A 27202-nucleotide genomic window follows, 5' to 3' on the forward strand; every position below is an offset into this window, starting at 1 on the left:
GTGCGACAGTCCAACACGAGCGTTCGTGTGGTGTGCGCGGTCGTCACGTTTACTCTCGGCGCGTTCTGTACGCGATCCGTTCGGAGTGATCGGCACGGGGCGATCGATCGATCGTCGTCCGTTCACCGTGTCCCGCGAGTCCCCCGAAACGGGACTCGGTGCGGTGCGGTGCGGATCAGTGCGCCGCCGTACGCCGCCCGTGATACGCGAACGAGCCGTTCGATCTCTCCGCGTTCTTCCGTTCCGTCCCGATCGTTCGCCGGGACGATCTCTCCGCGAATCGGAGCCGAGCGACGAAATCGAGAGTCGCGCGCGGCGCCTCCCGGAGCAACGCTCGGCCAGGCGTGCGGAGTGTGTGTCGCGTTGCCGCGCCGTTGCGTCGCGCCCCAACGACGCAACGACGGTTACGGTTTGCGCCGTCGATTTAAATATACGTCGCGGCCCGAGGTACTCTCGATCGGGAGATCGCCGCAGGTCGTCGTACGCGCGCGATCAAGTATTCTTGTGTGCGATGCTTGGGATCCGTAACGAATGCGGTGCTCTCGCGGTTACGACGGTGGTCGGCCTCTGATCGGCGCTTGAACGGCGTGATGCGACGACGGCTACAATGAATGTTCCGATCGTGGCAGGGGACATCGTCGACGATGGCGGCTTCGATCGGCCGCGATTCATCCGGGTAAGTTGAAATGTATATATATATATATATATATATATATATATATATATATATATATGTATATATATACATATATTCTGCTATTGAATTTCACGCTCCTGCGATTTTTCGAATTGGCGAGTTTATCGCGCGCGAGCGCACACGAAGAACGTTGAGGATGACCATTGAGTTTCGTGTTTTACGGCGCGAGACGCGACTCGAGTTCCTCGTGGGAATTTCACGATGATTTTTCGAGGGACGATTGTGTCGCCGATCTCGATACGTTTCCACCGATCCGCCGGACGATCGCTGTCAAAGGCTCGCGATACTTTCACTTTCTATCTAGCTTCTATCTAGCGATGCATTCAGGGTCGCTTTACCGCTAAAATACTGCCGACTGTTATCGACCCGAGTTTTACTTGCGTTGCACTCCTGCGTGTCATATTTAACGGCGTAAATTCAATCTCTTGATGAAAGGGAACACGATTCGCGCACGAAACGAAAAGGAGAAAAGAGTTTGAGCGAACATTAGGACTGCTGTCCATTTTTACCAATGTAAATTAACTTTAATCTCAATTTAACTTATTTTTTATCTCCTTTTAATCCCAAGAATTACAAAAAAAATAAAAAATAAATTAAATGGAGATTAAAATTAAGAGATTAAATTACATTAAGAAAAATGGACATGAAAGATGTTTTAACGACGTTTTAACGACAGTTTCAAGACGATATCTTGAAGACGTTTTTAAACAAACGTGTTGTTCGCAGAGCTTAATTATAGTTCCGTATCTATGTAAAGTAACTTTACATTAGGCAGTCATAAAAATTGGGAAATTAAGAATGTAAGCTTAAAGAGTCAAAAATTGATTCGTAACGCTACGCTCATACATAATGAGTATCCTTCAGACACAGGTGTGATATCAAGGAAACGTGTGACATTAAGCACATCCGTATGCGCATATTAAAGCTTCGCGACGAACAATCGAGTCGAAATTGTGCGTAGAACCAGCGACAGCAAAACGTTCCAAAGCATGTGGAGCAAACTTGGGAGAAACCGGCTGGCAATAAAGAAAGTCGCTCTATCTTTTATCGGGAATTACATATGCCAGAGCATATCTCTTTTCAGGAAAGAATTTATTATTTCCTCATTGCTTAATCAACTTATTATTTCAACATTATACATATTCTAAATTAGATATAGAGCGAATTTCATAAAGACAGACTGGCAATAAAGGAAATCAAATTTTTTTAATCAAGGATTATGTATTCTAGAATTAATTTTTTTTTTTCCAGAAAAGAATTTATTTTAGCATCTTTTGATTGTCTCGATTTTTTATTTCGATTAATAAATCACGTGGAGTAAATTTGAAAGAGACATGCTGGTGACAAGTGAAATCACAATGCTTCTTACTGAAAATTATATTGTTCCCGGAAAAAAAGATATTTTAGACCTTTTTCTAAATTTTTTTATTTTAATAAAATTTCATTAAAATGAAAATTTTTAATAAAACGTGCGCGTATAATTTCACCCAAGTTTATCCTTAAAAAAAACGTCGCGGTTGCATCGAGCAGTTTGATGATTCATTATCTCTCAGCCGCGAGATATTCGCGCATTGAGAAATATTTTTTATTTGCCTGTCCGTAAGTGCGCGAGGGATTGAACGATACTCAGCTCTTTTTATTATAACTCGCCCGGGTATTATGTATACTTTATACACGCGAAGCACCTGAGCCATATGCGAGATATCGAGTGCGGCCGGGCGTTGAATCCCCACGGCGTTTTCTAGGAAGGTTCCACAAAGGTATACGACGCGCTCTATAGCCATTATCATCGTGGAAATAAAAGATAACGACACCTGCCACACATTCAAAATAGCTGCAACGCCCGGAGCCGCAGACACCAACGTTACATTACTCATATGTGCCCATTAACATCGCATTTCGTCGGATTATTTCGTGCCGGAAAATTACAGTCCTTGCGGTCACATTTGCATTCGAATTCAGAGATATTTTCAATCTTCACCTTTTGTAGATTTTTTTTTCCGTATATGCGAATATATATCTTTAATCAATATAGGCGTGATTAATGCATTTTAATTTACATTTTTACTGCGCGTTATTTGATTATTTAAATTTTTATGCGTGTCGCGTACCTCAGAAAATATGTAGTGTTTGTTGGATTTTTAAATCGATAAACGAACGATTTTGATGAAATTTTTATATCTTGATAACGACAGTAGAATTAATCAGCGACGAGTGCGATGCGGCTCTTCCATCCTTTGGCTTCGTAAAATTGGCATAATTGCTTTAACGAGATACATCGTAAAGCAGCACGTGCCTATTGTTACCCTACGTTCTTAAGAATGCTCATCTTCCCACTCGGCTTCTGAATGTATAAACGATAAAACTACATTACTCGCGTGATGATTACTTTTCGGTTAGGCGCCAATTACTAGCAATATAAAATCTCGTCTAGTTTGAACGTTTTAAACTTGCTCGGCGTAATTTAAATCATCGTTTCAGGAATCATTATCTTTCGTTATCTAAAATTACAGATTTTGTATTTTTACATGATTATTGTAAAATTCATATTTGTTTTGTATTAAGATAAATGCAATATGATAGTGCTCAAAATAAAATACCGAGCATTCATTTAGAAGTCGCTAATGACTTTACAACGCACGTAGGATATAGTATGAATTTTATCGTCTTATTGAAATTCTAATTAGGCAAGAAATTATGAATGTTTAAACTGCGGAACACAAATAGTAGAGTAAGTTATTTTTACCTAGGCAAATTGGAAATAATTTTGCAATCAGACGCATTTGTCATCAATGCACGCGATTACCCGAATCATTATAAATTCTGATTCTTTTTTTACAGAATGTCAACTTACGTCATACTTCATGTCGTAAAGAATAAATTGTGAAACTCCGCGGTGAGGAAAACGGTTGTATACACGATGTCCGTGACAAATACGGATACGTCACCTATGCATTTATCGAGCAGCTTGTTTTATCAATACTTTTAACGAGTGTTTACTTTTATCAAGATCAGTAAATGTGATCGCGCATCCATGCGATGCTATCTATATCGCATACAAGAGATCATACATTTTTGTCTGAGAATAATCATTCGCAGAATTTTAATTTTCACATATTCGATGATGTAACAAATAAATTTGTCATTAACTTCAATTCTTGAACAAAAACACCTAAAAATACTTTCATTAGTAACTTCACGTTCTAAATATATTTTAATCCACTAAACAAACAAGAAGCCCCTGTAAACGTAGCGAGCAGGTTTCACAAGTGAGGGAACTAAAGTCGCTCATCGTACAACGAAAAATTACCATCTTTTTTTTGAGAAAAATAATGCGTTAGCAACAACTTTATCTTTCTCAAAGGAGAATCTCTTTCCGAGGCAGAGCTCCTTCTCTCCGTAATAAACTCGTCTTGCGTAACAAAAGTCACGATGTGCCTGCATTCCAGTGTGAAAAACAGAAGTGCCTGCGGGCGCAGTTGTGTCACGCATGAGAGGGTTAAACGTGCCGCTTCGCGCCCGTACATATTGCTAAACGCGCGCAAAGGCCGCGCCACGCCGCGCCACGCCGCGCCACGCCGCGTCATGCCGTCGTCGTGCCGCGTCGCGGTGCAACGCTCGCCTTCGCGGTTAGCCTCCTTCGAAAGTGGAGTAACGCGCGCAAGGTCGGCGGCCAGCCGGCCGCGTGTCTCGCCTTACGAGTCGCCTTACGAGTCGCGCGGGTCACGCGTTCCCGGGTCACGTTCTCGTACGCAACGGCAAGCGTGTCGTACATACATACATAGATACATGTCCTCGCGTTTGCGCTCACGTTCGCGCTCGCATTCGCGCCGCCGCTCGTCCGCGTCGAGAGAAAAAAACGGGAGTAAACTCGGGCAACGATCGCGCGGCCGCTCCGACCGCGACCGGAATACGCACGGATACGCGCGGATACGCGCCGTTCTCCGCCGCGCGTATCCACGCCGGCCGCACCTTCACCCGCCGTACCGGAAGTCGCGAGACGCGTAACGCGCATCTGTTCCTTCTCTCTCTCTCTCTCTCTCTCTCTCTCTCTCTCTCTCTCTTTCCTTCCTTTTTTTCAATCTCTTTCATCCCTTCCCTCTCTCCGCTCCTCCGCCGAGATCCGTTCCGCGTGGCGTGATCCTCGGATTTTTATTCGGTTCGCAGATTATTGTTTTCCTGTAAACTGCCGATGCATTTATGTGTCACGTAGAAAAGCACCACTTCCGTATACACAAAAGGTAACAATAATATAATAAAAGTGCAAGCAATTTAAAAAAACATACATAGATTTAATATTATTTATTTAATTACGTAATAAATATTTGATATTACGAGGTAAATATGATTTGAATAGATATTTATATAAGAATTGTCGTTTTTGATTTTACAAGTGAACCGTAACTTTTATCATCGACTTTTTAATTTATTATGCAACGCTATTCGTTTATTACAATCGTAGCAGATAGATATGTTAATTACTACCGCTGCTGCTCTTATCTTTTCTGTCTATTACGCTTTAATTGCACGAGTATGTTAATCGGTATTAAGCATCCGTTATTGCATTCCGCTGAACTCTCCGTAAGTAAAAATTTTATCATATCATTTCTTCGCTGGATTATCTTTAACATTTTTTTCCAAGAGACCATTCGTTATTCACAAATTTTATCGTTTATTTATATCGCAGACGGTAATAGAAACGTTTATTAAGCATATCGGCTTTAACATACCGGTCTTTCCATATCGAAGGAACATAAACGAAAGGAACATCCTGGAATTGCATTGCGAATAAATTCTATGTATTCGTGAGGTCATTCGCGATCTATGGAACTCGCGAAATGCCGTTTACGTGGTTGCCTCGTCATGCTACGAATATAGAAACAAACGTAAGAAAACAACCCTCCTTCTTATCGGAAAAGTTGTGTAACTGGAATTTTATAACCCAGTGTTCATCCGCCATCTATTTTCCAGATCTTATCTCTTTAGAAAGATAATAATCCAATCAATATATCGCTTGAAATGTATAGCGCAGAGAGATTAAAATAAAAAAATCTCGATCTTTCCTTGTACGTAGGAAAAGAATCTCATCTTTTTTTCATTTTCTATGCCGTTTCACGACTGTTCATCAATCATCTTTTTTTTACTTAATAATAACTTTATCGCGCAACTATCAGTTTCAAATGTGTGCGTTAAAAGAAGTATAGTATTCTCGTAATTGGAGAGAAAAGAAGGAGAGAGGAGATAAAATGTGTTATTAAAGCAAGCACCCTCGGAACAAGATCAAATGGAAAAGATTGGAAGATTGGGAGAATTATTTAACTTCGTATCACATAGAGAGAGAAACACTGGCTAGGGCACGTTCTTTGTTATCTGGCGCTTGCCGTCTGTCGTCTGGTATCGAGTCATGAAGGGGCACGTTGCGATGGCAATTACTAACCGATAAGCTGGCACGTGCTTCCCCTGAACAAGCGACTGACTCTTTTCCCGAGGGTGAGATGGCTAATCTAAGTCTGTCGTCTTCGACCGCACTTCCTTTCGTGAAATTTTATTCTTTCCGTTTCTTTCTTCGCAGGAAAATGGAATCGGTAATATGGTAGTCGAGGCACGCACTTGAATCATTTCTTCACGCTGGTAATCCCCTACATTCTACATCTTTCCCTATTTATTTTAAAAATATATTTCGTTAAATGCATTTAAAAACTAACAAAAAAGAGAGTTTTATAAAATTGAAATTCAAATCACGATATGAAATTCGTGCATTGCGTTGCATATTTTTTAACATTTCTTTGCTTCTCAGAACGTGTCAGTATATGTATAAAAACAATAAAATTTAGATTATTATTAATTAATTTACGTTTACAGAATTAATAAATAGCATATAATAATTAACTTCCAATATATTGCTATGTTTAAAAAAAAATCTCGATTCTGGATTTTGCGTGTCGGTGCGCGCGAGGTGTTGAACAATTCGCGCATATGCATATATAATAAATACTCCTCGACTAACTTTCGAACCCATCATCATCGGTGCCGCATTGTCGATTTCGTCCACTTCGAGGCAGTGCGAATACGATAGAGAACGAGACGGCGGTCGAGCCTTAAGTGCCTTAATAACGTATGCCGGCGGTGCGCTCGCGTGAGTCACGCCGGCGCAGCTGTTCGGTTCTTCCGGTGCTTCCGAATGACAGAGACGTTGCTTCCTTGCGCTTTCCTCTTCCTCGACGGGCGCCGTGGTACGAATGGATGGGTCCCGCGTGAGTCATCTCGCACCGTGCGTAATCGCACGCGCCGGCGACACGCGGCGTGCCTTCGAGCCTCTAAGCGCGAAGCGCAATTCGCGCCGCGGCCGCTCGTTAACCTTGCCACGGTCCTCGATTTTATTGCACACTTAAGGGTCCTCGAAAGACACGGTCGTCTCTCTTGTCGACAAAAAGCAGTCTCCATCCGCCGTGTTAGAACTGACAATGAGAAATCGTCGTTCACGTCGTTTTTGAAATTAACGTTTTACGTAGAAGAAGAAGAATTAGTCTTAAATCAAGACGGATAATATTCTCACGTCGAGGAGAGAATATTAGAATTTTCCTAAAAATTGTCGTCTCGATTTGATTGAATTTGTATTGCAAGAATTTTTACTCAATTCAAAATTAAAAATCTCCTGTATGAAGATTGTTAATATTCTTGCTTATACATGAAAATATCTTATACTTTCATCAATACAAATTAAATAGGGAGTAAAATTTTTCTAAGATTATAATATTCTTGCTTATATATGAGAATGTACAGTTTTGCTTTAAAACTAATTTTTTTTCTGTATATGATTATAGTTTGATGAAAATGGCATTTTTATGAGATATGAAATATTTGATTCTGCTGAATATCTCCGAATGAATTTCGTTCGCATCTCTTCGGAGAAAGGCTCGCTTGCGTAACGTTAAATTGAGTAATAAAACGAGTATCGATATATCAATACATTACCAACTATTATACCAACTATTATAGGCAACGGTATTTATAGGAAAAAGAAAAAACATTGATGAAGTAAGATTAAATTAATATCTTGTGTTTTTCTTGCTGTTCTAGCGCTTCAGCAATTCCATCGAAAGGCATTTAAATTAACTTGAGGCTTTTCTATATGAAGGCATTTTCATTAGCAGTTAGGGAAAAGCATCGTGACCATTCGCAATAAATCAGCGCCTATAAATCAACGCCTCATGTAGAACGAAATCAAGTGGTCGCGCTCGTTTGCATGTATCGCTCTAAACTGCCGTAAGACGAGAGGCTACTGAAAAAGTAATCACGCAACGCGCCGTAAATTCGCAATTCGATCTCGATGCCGGCCGCGGAGATTTTCGCGTCGCGCGACTCGCTTAGGGCGACGCCTCCGTTTTTTACGCGTAAATACGCGTTTTACGTGTTTTACCAGATACGACGAGGTGAAAAAACGATCGATTCTTTCGCAATCGATTACGTAAGTATCGCTCAACCGCGCACGTGTTCTCTCGAGCGGCACGCACCTTTTTTCTTTCCGCGAAAATTTTTCCAGTCTGATCCGGAATATGCGAAATGACCGCGTTCCACCGCCATTAACAGGTGTCAGAAAAATCCCCGTTGTTTTTCCGCACGCATCGCCGTCTATCCGGATGAACTAATCATCACGGGCGCCTTTCTCTCAGCACCGTTCTCTTGGCGGCGACGTCGGCTTTCCATCTCGCGACTTTCGATTTGCAATATGGAGATTCCGCATTCTTCTACGCTTGTTTTGTCTCGACACATTTAAGCGAAATCTCGCAAACAATTTTCATGTGAATCGCGAAGGTGCGTTGTCGTCGGAAACCCAACCCCGGAAAGGGAATGAGAGTTCGATTACCGACACTGTTGTCCGCCAACATAATGATTACGTGCATACAAAGAATGACCTAATTGGTATTTTCCTCAAAATGAGAAAACTTTGAAAGTGGATTTACGATTTCATCGATAATGAGAAATTGAAATGCAAAAGAGAAGGAGAAAAGATGTTATACGGAAATTATATAGTGAGACAGCAATATATCAATTAAAATTATATACGTATTAATTTGTCACGTAGCAATTTGTTTACTTTAGCAAATCGGTTTTTGCTGGTTTTCCAAGTTATTTCAAAGTGTATAAAAAAAAAAAAAAAAAAAAAAAAAAACAGTAACAATCTCGTCTAGTCAGCTTGGAATGTCGAAGTGCAAATATTTCTGAGAGACTACCACAGAGAAGAAAAGGTCTTGCAACCATCTGTCGCATTCAACTCAATCATCGCAGCGGTCGAACGAGTCGCACAAGATCGCGATCGCAAATATATTTTCCTAAAAATAAGAATAGCTTCGAAGTATTCTGGATGTTATTTGAATAAAAAGAAAGAGAGGGAAAAAACAAAGATAATGCGCGAATAATAAATCATAAAAACGATTATCGTGATATATACATGGGAAACAAATATTACGAATAGGAAATATTTGTTATCTGTTCCTATAACGAGAGAAGAAAGAAGGCCTATTTAATTTTATCTCTAAATACTTTTGAATACGATTATACCAGGCTTGAAGACCTCGTTGCAATTTCAGGGATAGTTCACGTTCGCATGACATTTGCAATCACGACAACTATACTTAATACTACAAGTAACTGTGTCTTATATTATTCTCTGATTAGCGACGCGATAGATTGACAGCAATAAAGAGATCGCATTTTCCTATCAAATTTTCTCACGAAAAATAAATTATCGCATCGTATTGTTTTCACGTCTATTTTCATGGGGAAAATCTAATCTTCCGAGAACACTCTCGATAAACTGAGCTCTATTATTATGCTGCAGCATCATCAAATTATTGTACGGTACGGTAGCAATTACCGGACTCAACTTCCTTCAAGGTTGTTGAAGGATGTTTGAGATTTCCGTCGAGAAATTTGCCCATAGTCTCACGGAGAAACACGCGGTGTTTCCTCCTCCTACCCTCTCTCTTTTATTTCTTCTTTTACCGTGATAGGCCGCGTAGCAGACCCATCCTCACGAGCGGGCCCATCCCTACTCTTCTTTCTGCTCACCCTTTCTTTTTCCCTTTCGCCGAGCTACGCCGATCGCGGCCGATTCTAGCCGAGCTCTAGGCTTGCTGTTGATGGATCGTCGTCTACACCGATCGGGAAGTCGCGTACGCCATCGCGTCAATCGTGTCGTCGGGTCCCAGCTTCGTGCCTCGAAACTCACCTGCTGATCGAACGTGCACCTGTTCGACAGCCTCGAGACCTTCCCTGACCTCGTCCTTCCGGTTGCCAAGGCGTTTCTCGTGCTCCGACACGCGTTCTCCAACGAATCTCCGGATGCGGTGAGGAAACATCGTCCGCTTTCCTCCGCTTTCCTAACTCCCGCACTCCTTCCATCGCGTAGACAGTGCGCGATTTTCGTTTCTCGCGATTTCGCGAGAAACGATCGCTCGCCGAATCGTCGGGAAAACGTCCCGCGAAGACGAGGTGCTCACCGAATATCGGTACTCGCCGAGAGGAGCCGCCGCGCACTTCCGGCCGACCGTGCGAACGACGCGACCGCGAGCACTCCACGGAAACCCCGCGGCGGCGGTTCCAGAGCATTCCGACGAGGACGACGAGGACGACGATCGCGTGTCGCTCCTAGCCCTAGGGAGGACACGCGCGAATACGCGAGGATCACGTGAAGGCGAGGACACGGATCGAAAAGTGAGTTCGGATACTCGCGGTTCGCCCTGGCGAACGGAGGCGCGAACCATGCTGATACTTCCGGACATAAAACTTCAGGTAAATCGCCGCTCTTTGAAATTACTGGAGTACATCAAGATTCGCGACTGTTCACCGTTTAACGAAGTCTGAAACATTCGCCAAGTTTGGAAATCTATCGAGGAGATCGAATGTTTTTCGTACAACATGAAAGCAGAAGACATTCAAAAAATGAGTTAACGAGTTTATATTTTTTAAATGACTCTTTATACGACGACGATCTTTAGATCTTTGTATCCTTTTTTAATGAAAGATATATAAATTAAAATTTTGAAAGAAATTAATTTGCGAAACGGAACGCGCGCGGTTCAATTGTCAAAAATCAAAAGTTTTAGCGAAAAATTTAGTTTTCTTTTATTTTTACAAAACATCCTCGAGCCTCGAGTAAAGATGATAAAAATAAAATTATGTGAAAAAAGTAATATAAACTTCTGAGAGTTTCATGTTTCTAAAATTTCAATTATTCTTCACGATGCGGCACTCTTCTTCACGGCTAAATCACGGCTTCAAAAACAGTATGTTGGAAACAAATTACTTTTTTCTTTTCAATCTGATTTAAACTGTTACGATTAACCGACTCGAGTCTCTACGCTGAACGTGTGTACGTTAAATTATGCGAATAACAATGGTTCGAATTAGGACGAGTTGCGGAACAAGCTGGATCTGGTATATCCAACCTTTTCCACTGACGGGTTAAATGTGCACTCGGTGCATCCTCAGTACAATTCCCCGGACGTGTCGTATAATATACACGCATACGTACACGCGTATGCACACATACACACACACACACACACGCGCGCGCGCGCGCGCGCGCGCGCGCACTCTTTCGCCATATACCGCCTTTCTCCCTTGGCCGAGCGTGAGGCTTCTTCTCATGTGGTAATATGTCGAGCGTGCAATGATCGCGAAGGACACGACAGCCTTGAAGAAGCTTGAAACATGCCGTTTCTAATTAGACCGAGGTGTAAACCGGAACGATCATACCCTCTCTCTCCCTCCATGTCAAATCACACATCTTCGCCCTTACTATTTCTTCTTCATTTCTTCCGCGCGGCTGATGTTAGTCTTCGGACGATCTTGGGATCGATCGGGATCGATTCTCCTATACTTATTATCTCGCTATTTAAAGATACGATCAAAGCCGCTGATCGGTAGCGGCGGTTCGATCGAGTAGCGATAGAAGCCGTCACTCAACAACCCCTCGCCCTCGATTACAAAAGTCGTAGACTCTCAACAGATCTACAATTATTTGTCTCTCGATTATGAGTGCGCGCTTAAATAATTGTAAATAAGAAATAAATGAAGTCGTCGACGAGATTGCAATTTCGGACGGACCAATTTCGCTTTATTATGTTTTATATCGGACGCATCTTATATTCTCTCGAACGTGGTCTCGACACACACTCCTAGGCAACGGAGGAAAACCGCGCGCGTAATCAGCCGGGCGTTTCCAACTCCAGTACTACGTAATTTCAATTATGGCGTAGCCGGTGTTTAATACAACTTCGGAGTCATCGACCGACTAAAAATGCGCGTGAAACGCCTCGACGCGGCGCTCGTTGGACGTACTTGGTTGCGTTTCCTGCTGCGTGCTGCCCGGTATCGGCTTCTGTTACGCCACGTAAGACGAGACGCTCGAAGGGCGACGCCCTTGCACGCGGATTAGCGAACCGAACGAGCGGGCATCTCCGTACCGGCACCGTAGATCGGATGATTTCCCGACGACGATAACTCGATCGTGTGCTCGTCTGCCTGCCCGCGAAGGAAATTGCATCTCCGCGATCTTTAAGACGAGAGGGCGAAACTAGAAATTTAAAATTTTGTCGCGAAAAAGATCTTACGTGGTGTTGCTTGTTAAGTAATAACATTAACGTTATCTCTGAGTATCTGAAATTTTAATACGACGTTAAGTAGAGGAAAATAGTCACGAGTGTGACTATTTTAATCGTGTGCTGTGTATGCAAAACTGGAACTCGCGGCGGCATCCGGCGGGGGACGGGGGACATCAGAGGTACTCGAGGAAAGATGGCATGTCCTCGGAAATCAGGACGTCTAGTCACCAGAAATAACGAAGAAGAAACGCTGACAGCCCGCTAATCGCCAGATGCCAGGAGTTTTATTGCCCACCGAACCGTAGTTCAGGATCTTGAATTTATAAGTTTATTTTCGAATAAAAACACCGCGAACGGAATCTAGGAATTTATTACATTAAGGAATTTTATTAGGCGATTTCGTGATAGCGAGGCGGATATTAATTTAAGAAACTTAGTAGCGCGGTGTTAGCGCGTAGCACAATTTTTCCGTAAAAAAAAAAATCGCGTGCCCTTGTTACCGGAAGAGGAAAGTGGGTCTCAATCAGAAACGCGTGCACAATTAGACATTCCTACCGTATATGTGGTAAAAGTAGTTATACGTTCAGCAGCACGCAGACGAGGGAAAACTATACCACTGCGGAATCTGGTTCGGCTTGTAATGTTATGCCCAGTCGTGGCTTCACGGGAAAATCCGGGGTTTTGTAGTTGCACGTCATGTCCCCGATCGCCTTCGACTTTTCCCCATACTGATGATATATTAAAACTCGCAACCCGATTTTTTCGCGACGTCTCGGGAAAAGACGAGCGTGTCGAACTTACTCGGCGGCAAAAAATTAATTTTCATTCCGTTTTAGCGGTTTCACATAAATATTGCATTTATCATATCATATTGCATTATTAGCATAGCCTTTTGCCTCGTAGAATTTCCATTAGCAAATTAATGATTCTTTCATGATAATTTTATTATATCAACGTTAAATTAAATTCGTAGTCGTGTGACTGCGTGTCGGAGAAACGAGATGATCGAACAAAAACGACGAGATGAGATCGATAGACGTGTAAATATCAAAAATTATAATCGCTTGTCTCCCACTATGCGGTGTGCAACGTCGTCAGCGACAGGTGCGTGTTACGAGGGGCCGTGAAAAATGTGGACGTATCTTATTTCCCGTTCGTCTTCTTCTGCTTCTGGATCCGTTCGACGGTGTATGTCTACGGCATCCGAGAGAGGGTGGGGATCATTCGCGGCGGATACCGTTATCGAGCTCCTTCTTCACGGCCTTCCCAGCATCGGACGATATCTCCTTGCAGTACACCTCCGAGTACGTGGACCACAAGCGAAATCGCACTGTCGCGTCCGCCTTCTTCGGGATTTCTCTCGCTCGTTCGATAAGTCCGACATCGTGAATTTTTGTTTTAAAATCTTCCACCGTGAAAAAAATCACGAAGAAGATTGCTCGAAAATTTTAATAACTACAATATTCCTACGTACGATAACGAATATTACGTTATTATTGTTATCAATTGTTAATAATTATTAATGTTTAATTAAAATTTGCGCTTATTTGTTTATCAAATTTTTAACAAATTCCCATGCAATGAAATTGATTATTTTTTGATTTTGTTACTGTTAAACTCTATTTAAATGCTTGAGAATTTCCTATAAAAATTTGTATCTTGAAGATTTTATAACAAGTAATGTATTTGGTAAAACATCGCGTATATTATAAAATCAATATTTTATACTTCTTAAAAGATTATTTCTTCATATAAGTTTTATAAAGTTACGAAAATTTATTGAAATAGTGCGTAGAAGAATGTAGTACAAATTTTCATTATGTAAAAAGCAAAACAAAGTAGAACAATAAGAAAATTATGTATGTATCCACTTTCAAATTTTATTATATGTAATATGTTACATACAATCCATCTTTGTAAGTGTGACGTAAGTTCAATTTGCATGCTTGAAATCGTACATCGTTTTCTATATACGAGGAATTTTCACATCAATCAAGCCAAAAGAGAAAACAAGACGGTTTTAAAAATAAACTTCAAGTAGCATTAGCTAAGTAGGCTAAGATGAGAATGCGGGACATCGCCCACGTGGAAATCTCATGATCACGATTGATAGTACATTTTTTTTAATTCAAAGATGTAAATAAAAAATCAATTTTAATTTTCGCTATTTTGCACTATGTATATCAAACATATAGGTCTATCTTGTTTCTAATTAAGAAATATAAATAAAAAATAAGTTTTAATTTTCGCTATCCTGCACTATGTATATATATATATATATATATATATATATGTAGATCTTGTTTTTATCCTTATTACTTTTAATTTAGATTATATCTTCTCTCATTTTCTCTTAAATATTTATTTCTTTATCTCGCTCACCAAAATGCATGTTTAATAAGTATAAGTGTATAGTGAATATACGCGATGCATTGAGCTCAGTGGGTTTCGCTAAGCCTAAATAACTGTGTGGATCAGTCAATCCGACTGATGGGAGGAGGTTGCCGCATGCAACTTTCGAAGGAGAGCTTTCCTTGTCATCCATCGGCGTTTCGCGATGCCGCTTTTACGGGCGTGCGTTTTATCGGATTCGCGCGCACATGCACTACGGGCGCGTACGAGACGGAGAGGAAGAAAAAAAAAAAGCCATCGTTATCCATCCCCACTGTATTATTTACGGAGTTTCTCTCCTTTCACCGAGCGTCGGAGTGCGTCCATGGGACCCATATTCCGGCGACCTCACCTCTCGCGATTAGTCGCCGGGAAGATACGACAGTGGCCGGCCACGAGTCGATCGAGATCGTTGCGCCAGAAAGTCCAGAGGACAAATCGCCAAAATAACAAGTCACGAAGTTAAGTGAGAATATCGCGTTTCTGTGCTCGTGACGGTCGACGTGGGTATACATGTCTATGACGACAGTCATAGAGAATAATATATATACGTGTATATATATATATATATATATATATATATATATATATATATATACATATCGTCATTTCTCTAATTTTCGATTATATTTCCTCGATAGCACGATAGATGCGTTCGATAATTCCTGAAAACGCTATGTTAAATTCCTAGGCGGTTCCGTTAAAAATTACGGTGGTTTCCGCGTAAATATACCGTAGATGCCGTTTGAACGTGATCGACGTGGAAGATAATAAAGAAGAATGTAACGTAAAAAAACGCTCAGTTAAAATACGGCGTGCTCTGCGATAAATTCATTCGACCACGCTCGCCGGCGGTGTCGCATCGCGGGTCGTACGAATTTCCACGGGAAATTCATCGCCGCGATTGTAACGTGCTCACAGTTCGCGCACAGTGCCGTGGATAAAAATGATAAAATGTATTCGCGTGTAGAATAATGAATTTTTACGCACGCGCTTCTTTGTCTCGTGAATCGTCTGAGCAAGGTCGCCTGTGTGATCGAGGTCGCATAAATCAAATGCGAACGAATTAGGAGTATCAGGTGTCCTCGTGCGACCTACGTGTCGAACGTAGGCGATCGGTTATGTAATGACGTGTTAACCCACATTGTTTTAAGAGAATAGGCACGCGTTACAGTTTAGAAATATATATATATACATGGAAGTATCGCCAAGACATTATTTATCTTGTGCACAGAACAATAATTTGTATATATTATTTACAGCTGTTATCGCTGTACTTACACGCTCTATCTAAATTGTCTGTTTCTTTTTACAATCTGTGTATCACTATGGAGTAATATTGAATGAAAGAAACGGTTGGTAGCTGTCTTTGTATCGTCGTAACTATTGTGTCTCGATTCTGTATAAATTTACTATAATACACACATGCCAAGTGGATAAACCGTTTTTACGACGCTGTTTTTCTTACATATTTGTTTGTACTTTTTTTTCATGACCTACTCGCATGACCTATGACGCAAGTGTACTTATTCGTAAAACGGTGATTAAGTTATACAAAAAAGACGTATGGCAATTATAGCGACAATTTAGTTAAACGTTCCACGTGTGGATCTTGCACGCGAGGTTTTTCCAAATCGAATTGAATAAAATTCCGCATTCGGGATAAGCGCGGGATCTTCGACGATCGCCGCTACTCTTTACGCACGGATGCTCAATGTCGATTTAGTCCAGCGATACCGATTCTGATCGACCTCGTCTTTGATTCGTCTGAAACGGCAAACAGTTATGCGACCAGCCGACCGGTCGGCTACCGAGGCCGCGACGTTTAATAATGCGCGAATTACGGTAGATTTAGCGCGCGATAGCATCCGGCAAAGTCGTTAACGCATCTGCATCTCGCGTATTATATCTGACGTTCCAAAAATCGGCGGACCTCCTTTTACCCCGACCCCGGAATTCAGCAAAGCTACAATCCAAATCGACAATGAATTTGTTTGAATTTCACGAATTCGGATTTATGATTGACTTGCGATTCTTTCAATTAATTTTTTTTTTTAAATTAATGCAAAAGAAAAATAAAGTTTATAATTTTGTACAAAAAATTATTTCTTTGACCTAGTCCAGTTATTTGTTTACATTTGAACTCTGAAATATTAATCAATATCTAGAAAGTCTAATTTCATATCGAAAGATATATTTTGACTTAAGTAAAGTAAATAAGTTTAAGATTGTTTATTTATTTTGATCGTTTTATATGTCTAATCTTCTTTCATCGGCAATCATAAAAAATTAGAATTCTTGTAATTTATTAAATGTCAGATAAATATAATGTTAGGTAAGTGAGAGAAGCAGCGGTTATTATAATATAATAATATAATTATGTTATATTATTATATTATATATTATTATATTATATATTATATATTATATATTATATGTTATATATATTATTGTATTATATATTATATATTATATAATTATATTATATTATTATATAATTCTATAATTATAATTCTTTGAAAGTGCATTTCTCTACGGTGCATACATATTAACGATGGGCATGTATATTTCGCGAACCGCGCACTGATAAGCGAGCTACCGATATTTATGTCACGAGGAACGTTACAATTTCCTGTTGAACGAGAAACACCGATCGTAACTTCTGGTTGACCGAGTTAGCTCTTTGTATATTCTATTTACCTTATGAATACATTTTCTTACGAGGTGTTATGTCGTTACTCACACGCCTGAAATGAAACGCCGTGCCAGAATTATCAACGAACAGCCGAATCGGCTGAAATCTTTGTGCGTAAAAGAAAAGAAATTACCCTTTACAACAAACATAAAATATATATCCCTAAGCCATCCATTTAATCGTAATCGAAGAATTGGAAAAAAAAACCTATTACAGTCCGTCATGTTTTTGTGTAAGGTAAAAATGAAGATAATGAAGCATCTGGTTATGTATGTTTTTTTTTTTTGTAAACGATAGAAATGACGTTCTCGTAGCGTGAACACAATGAGAGCTCTGATATGTATTACGTAAGCAAAAATCCGCGTAACCGACGATTCTCGTTCATTCGGTGATGTTATAGCGACGTTACGATTCCGGCATTGCACAAAATTCATCGTAACAGGAAACGAGTAGCCAAGGCTAACGGAATGCGTAGGGGGACGCGCCTTTCGAATTTTACGTTGATCGATTTTGCTCGAACGACAGTTACGGATAACCCATCGTTATCTTCGAGTCGCGCTTATCGCATTAACGAGACGGCTTATTAAGTAGAGTGGAACGGAATTACGGTAACGCCTAGTTGGATCCAAGATAAAATCCTAACCACTTAAGCCCCATGGGGGCTACCTCTTTTTCTTCTTTTCCTCCTCTTTTCGTCTATTGTAATGCTTAATTATCAATATTCTTCGGAATAGCAAGCACGATTATTTCCATCCGATTAAAAACTTTCGTAATTGAGGATGCGACTGCGGAAAAAAGAGATCTATTTTTTCCTCCTCTTCGTAACCGATAATTATTTTGAAGTAAATCACTCGAATTAAATCATCAGGTTTCGTCGAAAATCGTATCCTCGATTAGCTTTCTTTTTCAGCGAATTGCTATTCGACGGAAAGCTTTTCTCTCGCGGAAAGTCAGTCGATGCATCGTACATTTCCTTGAAAGTCGGCTTTTGAGTAAGATGATAAGGCACGACTAGATTATTGAGTGCCATATTCGCTTGGTGATGCGAATCATTCACGCTTATTGAAATTTTCACGTCACGATAATATTTGAATATTAATCTAAGCATAACTGAAAAAATTTCGTTGTTACATCTCAAGATATTATTCCACGTGTATGTGCATATATGCATATTTATACATTTAGATAATTATTCTTATATAATTAGATAATTATTTCATATAATTATTAACTTGATTGACACTTGGCAGCTATTAAAATACATCTGACCTTTGCGTTCTCAGTGCGAAAGTAAAAGAACCAATCACAGTATCGCGGGAAGGAAGCTTCAATAGCAAACGGGTAACTTTTCTTAGGAGGATTCTTCATTTTTTTCGAGTAAAAATAAAAAAAAAAAAAGGAAAAGAAATAGAAAAAGGGAAAAAATGGTCGGCCACTAAGAAATCATATCCTTTCGAGAACAATCTTAATTTCGATGATACGATCGCGATCATGCTAAAGTGGGTGCATTACTGCCCGTTGCCGAGGGATCGCGCGATCGCTTCCTCGGAGGCGACGATGATCGTTCCAAGTGAGACAACGAGGGATGAGAAGGGCGAAAAAAAGACGATCGACAGAAGAATAGACGGCGTGGGCACGGTGCGAAGTGCGCGAAATGCGAAAACCGCCACGCCCGACGCGATCATGAGGAGATGCTTCCGGTTTGGGGTAAGGAACAAAGGAAGTCAAACTTGACAGTCGGCTGCACACGGCGATCTTAAAGTCCCGGCTTCTTCCGATTTGCGTGTGATTTGCGATTGCGTGATAACTGCGAAACCTGTTTGCTTCCTTTTTTTTTTTTTTTTTTCTTCGTACTTTGATACTTCTCAGCGTATAATTACACTTATCAACGTTTCTTCGAATTCACGGCTATTGTCTTCATTAGAACAAAGGAACTGTCGATCAATAATTCGTACATAGACAGTTTTGCATTTGTCTGAACGCATGAAACACGATAGCTTCTAGTAGTTCGATCATAGTTAATTTAATAGGAATCATAATATGTAATGATTTTGCTTAATTTTTATGATATATTTGCATTCCCTTTGCTTTGACTTTAATATCAAAGAATATCAAATAAATATCTTAATTATTATTATAGCGCTATATAGCCACAGATATAATTCAATAAATATAATAACTTAATAAATTATATCCGATAATATCGAATTTTTTCCAAGACATAAAAAATTAAGACATTATTAATTAAAATTAAAACTATTCAAGATAATAAAAACAAATTTTTGATAAGTATTAACGAAAAGAAAATTTCTCGAGGGGATCGGATGGAATTTGCATTGTATTTTGAAGCAATCGATATAAATAATAACAAAGAAAATCGTTTTATCATCTTGTCTTTCCATTCGTATTATATCAATGATCCGAAAAAGGGTAGATAATCGCCGACCAGAGTTGATCAACATGGTTAGCGGAACTGGTCTTTATCGTTGTGGCAATCCTTACGGATTATATGATTACGAGCCATACATGATGCATCGGAGGCATCGCTAACTATGCATTTCATGGTTCGCAGGGTTCGGATCCGAGGGTAGCGACCTGCAGAGGAAAGCTGCAGAACAAGCGAAGTAAGCTCAACCAAGAGATCAACAAGGAGCTGCGGCTACGAGCGGGCGCTGAAAATCTCTTTAAGTAAGCGTTCACACATCGCTAATTACTTTCATAAATCGTCAACAAATTTATATTGAAATTTTGCATTTCTGGTGCCATTGTTCTAACATTATCTGCCTAGAAACGTAATCTTAAATCCATTACTTTTATTTTGCAATTTGTATGACTTATTTACAAAAATCATTACTGTAAAAATTGAAACTCCTAAATCACGGCCGAGAATAAAAATGTAATATATAACAAAATCGTGTTATATAACTAAGAAAATATAATTTGTAAGAAATGCATTTGTGCATTTATGTTAATTTTTATTAATCATGTTACAGGGCGACAACCAACAGAAAATTGAAGGAGACCGTCGCCTTGGAGCTAAGTTTCGTCAACTCGAACTTGCAGCTATTGAAAGAACAACTCGCCGAGTTGAACAGTTCGGTGGAGCTGTATCAGAATGTCGACGGGTAAATTCGGCAGAAAAATTATGAGTTTTACTGATATATATGGTGAACACGTATTGTATTACATGTATGGTATTATATTACATGATTAAATGATATTTCTTTTCAGTGACGAGCCCGTTATGCCGATGATACCATTGGGACTCAAAGAGACCAAAGACATTGATTTTCGAGATCCGTTTAAGGTAAATTCCGAATTAACATAATTTGCGAAATTATCATTATATTTACAATCATAACAATCTTTTTATTCCTTGCTTTGTCCATTTATTCAAGAGGCGGTACATCCGGATTATCTTCAAAATTTTCCTTCTTTTCCTTCTGGATTTGTTTAGTGGCATTTTTAGTTATTTTCAAAAAATCGTAAATATCCGATGGTGGGCCAATCTCGAGAAAAGCTCGTCGAGAAGTAACCGGAGGCCGAATTGTAATCTTTGTTTTGTGTTCGACGGATTTCTTTTTTTTCGTTGATTCATCCTTCTTCACGATTGTTGTGCACGGAGTCAAGCGGGCCATAGTGACTACTAAACTTCCGGTAGTCGTATTCCGTTGAACGTTACTTCTCTCAATCGATACCTCACAAGGCAGAGTCAACTGCAGAATCTTCCCTTTTATGATGACTCGCACGTAAGTCGGGTTTACGTCGACGTCGATGTAAGAAGTGTCCAAATGTCTATGAATCGGAAAAAAAAAATAGTAAGATAAACGAATGTTTAATAAATTTTTAAAATTCAATCAAAAATGACTGACAAAAATTTCAATCGAAAATGATGCTGTTTGTTGAACAATGAATATGTAAGAAATCGATTATTTATTTTTAAAAAGCGTTGATGTTTTTCTAAAATAAGTTTTTGCAGTAAATATTTCTTCATTTATAATTATTTACTATTTTAATACGCCATGTAGCTTAATATGATTGTGTTAATTAATTATAAATTACCTATAAACGGCAACTTCGAGGACAACAAAATTGGGATCGTCTTCATCGTTTAATCTAAATGATACCTTTGCCTGATTTATATTATATGCTCTTCCGTCCGGAGCGAATAGCTTCAGCATACGTTTTGGATGATCGCTCTTATCTGAACTGCGATTTTTCTTTTCTTGCTTCTTTGCAAATCGCTCGGCAATAGCGATTCTATCTTCTGGCGTATGATAACTAGGCTGTTTCCAGAAACATTCGTCCTCTGACTCATCATCTTGCTCTGTGTTCACATTCTCGTTTCGTTTATTCTTTGTATTTTCGATCTGTTCCTCTGTCATATTCTGAAAGAAATATTACGCGTTTTTATTTGCGTTTTTCATGGATAAATGAATCTGCGACGAGACCTCTTACGTAGACGATTTGAAAAATGCAAATATACAAATGTAAATTTAATAACTAAAAGAAATATCTCAACCTTATTTGTACATTAAAATTTTTTTTCAATTTAAAATAAATGATTTCAAATGCTTTACATAAATTTACATTGATTCATGACTTTCAAAAAGTATTAGAAATATACTTAACAGTATTTAGATAAATTACTGACTTATTAAATAATCAATTTATCATGCTTTGCAAAATATTTGCGAACTCACAAATTATATCACCGATACAATATTACCATTCAGATTGCATTGTTAAAACTTCACCGTCTGATTTGTTGACCCTGAGGTTTTATGTGCGGCATTGCGACGTTGAGTTCTAGTCTTCTCGTAATGTTGATAGCTCTCGATAACATCATCTCGCGCTCGCGAGTAGATCTGCAACGCTTTGATACGCTCTGATCTTTCAATCGTTTGCATGTCGAGCTCTTGTAATTGAGGTAAAGTCGCCACGACGTATTGCCTATAGTACTCGTAATCCGTACATGGATTTCCCATTAGAATTAGCTGCTCTAGATGTTCGTTGCATCTATGCGGAACATGAAATGTGCAATTGAAAAAGATAATTCTATCATATTAATTCTATTAAATTGTAATTTTATTACAATTGAATTAAATATAATGGTATTTAATCATACTTGACTCAAAATTTGATTTTGATAGTCAATTCTTAATCAAATACAATAATTTTTTTATCGTCATTTTTAATATAATTGATTTAATCTTAAGCAAAGTAAAATAATAAAAATATATATGAGAATATATATATAATATATATATATATATATATATATATATATATAATTGTGCACATTTATGTAATATAATAATAATATAACTTAAGAAGAACGGTACCTGAGACTTTTTATACTTTGCAAATTTCCAATAAAATTGATGGTGAGGTCTAACTTCTTTAAGCTCTCTAAACCCTCCAGGTTCTCAATAACTTCGATGTTATTGAGAGCCAAGTTCAAGTATTCTAGCCTCTTCAGCATACTCAGGTTCTCTATCTTCGATATGAGGTTGTGCTGCAACAAGAGGATCTTGAGATTCCTGCAGTGTCTGTCTATCAGCTGGATTTTATCGATATTCTCCTGGTGCAGAGCTATCTCTTCCAACGTCGATATTTCGCCCTCGTTGTGTTCCGAGCGTTTCCGTATTAATTCGAGAGTGATTTTTACCATTTTCTTTTTTGCGTCAATTTATTATTAACTATAGCAAGAATCACGAAAGAAATTCGTAAATGTCGTAAAAAGGAACGCGCGAACATGCATTAACCAAGAAGCTCTCGTAGTTGCTATGAAGATATCGATTTAACATTCTCAGTCACGTTTTACGATTCCACGTGTTACGTGCACGTGTTATGAATTGTCAATGTCGGCCCGCATGAACGATCCTTTATTCTCTTGTAGGATTTCATTTTGGAACACTATAGCGAGGATGGCGAAAACTACGAAGAAGCTATAGCTGATTTGATGGAAACCAGACAAGTATGCAAATAATGTATAAAAATAAAATAACATGTTTTTTCTCATAATAATTTGCATCAAATATAGAAAAAAACTGTAGAAATACTTATTTCTCTTATTTATAATATACATATTCTTATACATATACATTCATATATATGTATACATATTTTTTTTGGAGAATAAATTGTCTGATTTATTTTTGGAATCTATATATTATAATGTTCCGATATTTATTTCAAAGCTTAAATAAAACTTAAATTAATGAATCTAAAAAAACATATTTTACATTATATATTTTATTATTTCAAATACGCAGGCGACGAGGACACCGACCAGAGATTCAGCGGGCATCGCGTTACTCTTGCGTTATTACAATCAGCTCTATTTCATAGAGAGGCGTTTCTTTCCTCCCGATAGAAGCCTCGGCATCTACTTCGAGTGGTTCGATTCGTTAACGGGAGTGCCGAGTTGTCAGCGAACAGTTGCCTTCGAGAAGGCATCTATTCTCTTCAATGCCGGTGCACTCTACACACAGTTAGCCGCCAAACAGGATCGTTTAACTACTCGAGGACTCGACCAAGCGATAGACGCTTTTCTCAGAGCGGCCGGCACTTTCCGATACATCCACGAGAACTTCACAAATGCACCGAGTATGGATCTGGGCCCAGACATGCTGGAGATGCTAGTGCAATTGATGCTTGTAAGTTCTGGCTTTTGTTTCGCAATAATTTACTTGTTCTAAATATTTAGATAAAAAATTATTTTATTTTGCAATTAATAATTCTTAAAACATGTATCACACATTTACTATGGAGAATTAATTTATTTCATGCTTTTACAGGCTCAGGCAAGAGAATGTCTCTTCGAAAAGCTAGAGCTTCAATCAAGAGACGGTAGAAACATCGATGTTTGCTTAGATCTTGCTCAAGAAGCAGCTCAGGTAAAAATACCTTTTTCATGATTTCTCTATCTTCTGATTATCGTTGTGATAAATAAGTGAATCATCAAGATGATTAATCCAGGTTGCGGCGATATACAATGACGTCCACGGATTGATATCGCGCGAACCGGTTCGTGACTACGTCCCGGAGACGTGGATCTCGTTGATACTGGTGAAGCGCGAACATCACCTTGCCCTTGCTCACAAACACATCGCGGTCGGTCTGCTGGACAGACCGATCACTGAATTTCGCGTGGAAACGAGGCTCACGTTGGAGCACATCCAAAAGAGCGATGGAAAAACTCAATTAGACGCGACCGTTCCCAGAGACGATAACGAAAGAAAATTATTGGGTACATGAAATTTATATGAAACACTGAATATAATAATTACATTTTTTTTAATACCAAATATTACCGTTACGTCTCAACTATCGTTTTTTATTTTATTCTGATTTGTAAGGAACTTATATCACTATTAGAATCTATTATTATTATAGGCAAGGCACATCTTAGAGAAGCTCTCGTTCTACATGACGAGAGTCAACGACTTCAAAGAATGTGCCGCGATCTAAAGGGTAAACAAGCGCTGGCGAGGGTTTTGAAGAAAACGCAAGAAACGACACTCGACAGCTATAATAGATTTGGTAATGAGGATGATTTTCGAGAACTTTTGGATCCACCGGATATTATTGGTATGATATTTTATTGAAAAAAAAATAAAATGACATATTCATCAAAATACATTAATACGTTAAAAAATAATTAGTTAACAAATAATTAAATAACAAATAATTAATTAACTTTTCAGTAAAAATAAATCATAATATTAAAATACAAATTTTTTATTTTCTTTTCTCTTTACAAATGTAGCCTCCACGAAATTTCAACTTAGCATCACTCATCCGGACTTCGGACAGCATGGAGTGGATGATCTTTTTAAATCATTGGGACCTGTAGCGATATTTTCAGCCAAACGACACTGGACTGCGCCACGATTGGTACAGCTTCAAAGAGGTCCTGACGGCGAAGGTTTCGGATTTAGCGTGCGTGGTGATGCTCCGGTGATAATAGCCGCCGTCGATCATAATTCATTAGCTGATGTAAGATAATTTATTAACGTTTACCATTATCTGCTTTAATGTATTTAAAATTATCTTTATTAATTTCTCTTCTTTTCTAATAATATGTAATATGCATATGACGATGATTAATGATTAGAGAACATGCTTTCATTTCAGGTGGGCGGGATGAAGGAAGGCGACTTCATAGTTGGGATTGGCGACAAAGACGTCAAGTGGGCGTCCCACGAGCAAGTCGTGCGGATGATAAAACAATGCGGTGACTTTATAAATTTGAAATTAGTCACTCCAATGGACAGGAATTATTTAAAGGTGAACGATAAAATCTGTATAACTTATATTAATATTACTATAAATATTATTTTAATAAAAAATATATAAAGAGTAGTATGTTAATTAATATGATAAAACTACTTTGAAGAATATTTATAGCTATACTATTAGAGATTAAATAATTGATCGGTTTTTATTCTTATATTATCTTTTTTCTGGATAAAAAACTGACAATTGTAAAAAAATTTCTTTCCTTCCGACGAATGATTTAGTCAATGTGAAAGTACGACGGTAGAAACTAATTATTTTAGAAACCAGGAAAACCCAACAATCACCACGATAAGGGCAGCGTCTCAGCGAGCAGCTCTTCTGGAGTGTCTTCCGGTCAGCCGAGCCCAGCAGGATCCGTCACTACGGCGCACGTAGTGAGAAGGCTTCCGTGGAATCCGTTCAAAAAGTCCGGCACTCAACGCGAGAACCGAGATTTAACTTTCGACAACGTTATTCTCAGATGATTATTGGAGTCCAGGAATTATCATACGAGCTTAAAGCACATCACGATGAATGGATCGGCTTATGGAATAAGACTCGCGAAAATCGATTATTGATCGCCAGAATTGAATGTTATTTGATATAATAATTTGCCGCGCATGTTTTATATCAATATTGTTATGTATCAAACGCGATGAATATAGTTTTGTAAATATATGGATAACATAATTTGCGGTTAATTCGTTAAGAGCGGTTAACGATTAAAGCCTTTGCCGCTGAATGTCGGACACAATCAAAATTTTCCTTCGCTACTAAGATTCTATTTAGGCAGTTCATTAATATCTTTATTAGACAAATTATATTCAAATAATTTGCAATTATTTATATTTTTGATAAAATTACGATAAAATTGCAATAATTAATATTAGAAATTCTTTGCCGACATTCTTACAGTGCCAACGCAGGCGTATAGTGTAAGCGTTCAAAAAAATCGTCCAACACCGCGTATTTCGAAATGGAAATACGTTTTTTTGTACGACTGATTTAAATTACCTACGATTATTTTTTGTCATGCCGTTTATGTAAATTCGTTTATAACGGTAACTGGATTAACGAAAAGGTAAACGAATTGACGAAAGAAATAATCGTATAGCAACATGAGACGTAACGAGCTATACGATCGTCGTGCTTTGTACTTAAGCTTTCATTAATTGTTAAGCGAATTAATATAAATCGGATCTTAACACGAACGTATTCGCGCATCTGTACATTTATACATAGATGTAGCATCGGTAGAGGCGTGTATACAGCTTTTTATTTTATATATATATGTATGTTAGAAATTATATTGCATTCCATCCAAGAACGAGATTTTTATTTTTACTTTCCCGAACATCTGAGAATTTCTCTTAATATCATATATAGTCGCAATTACATACCTTTAGTATATTAATGTGAATCGTCATGAATCAAGAATCTTTGCGAAAGCGGTATGTTGTGTGAAGCCATAATAACTGTCGCGCGAAATTTCTACTTGTAGCAGTCGAAGAACGTATAAAAATA

General features: G+C 38.7%; 2 protein-coding genes across 4 annotated transcripts; one reads left to right on the forward strand and one right to left on the reverse strand.

Moving 5' to 3' along the window:
* On the forward strand, nt 1-27005 carry Rhp (GTP-Rho-binding protein rhophilin). 3 transcript variants are annotated; one of them, XM_089080445.1, is made up of 12 exons: nt 1-676; nt 19965-20080; nt 20386-20517; nt 20624-20699; nt 23295-23372; nt 23671-24054; nt 24196-24294; nt 24377-24647; nt 24794-24988; nt 25167-25396; nt 25535-25687; nt 25960-27005. In XM_089080445.1, exons 1-12 carry the CDS (start codon nt 608-610, stop codon nt 26161-26163), a joined length of 2007 nt encoding a protein of 668 aa, XP_088936571.1. In that variant the 5' UTR covers nt 1-607; the 3' UTR covers nt 26164-27005. The 3 variants fall into 3 exon arrangements, with proteins under 3 accessions (XP_088936571.1, XP_088936572.1, XP_088936573.1); XM_089080446.1 differs by lacking the exon at nt 1-676 and adding an exon at nt 9747-10492; XM_089080447.1 differs by lacking the exon at nt 1-676 and adding an exon at nt 18714-19099.
* On the reverse strand, nt 20694-23299 carry tilB (touch insensitive larva B). Its single transcript, XM_011640026.2, has 4 exons — nt 22738-23299; nt 22150-22411; nt 21455-21780; nt 20694-21187 (listed from the first exon to the last, which is right to left on the reverse strand). The coding sequence occupies exons 1-4, from the start codon at nt 23064-23066 to the stop codon at nt 20782-20784; spliced, it is 1323 nt and encodes a 440-aa protein (XP_011638328.2). The 5' UTR covers nt 23067-23299; the 3' UTR covers nt 20694-20781.
* Nucleotides 27006-27202: the final 197 nt, after the last annotated feature.

The sequence above is a fragment of the Pogonomyrmex barbatus genome, unplaced genomic scaffold (assembly GCF_055798465.1).
Source record: "Pogonomyrmex barbatus isolate J1 unplaced genomic scaffold, ASM5579846v1 scaffold3, whole genome shotgun sequence".
Taxonomy (NCBI): domain Eukaryota; kingdom Metazoa; phylum Arthropoda; class Insecta; order Hymenoptera; family Formicidae; genus Pogonomyrmex; species Pogonomyrmex barbatus.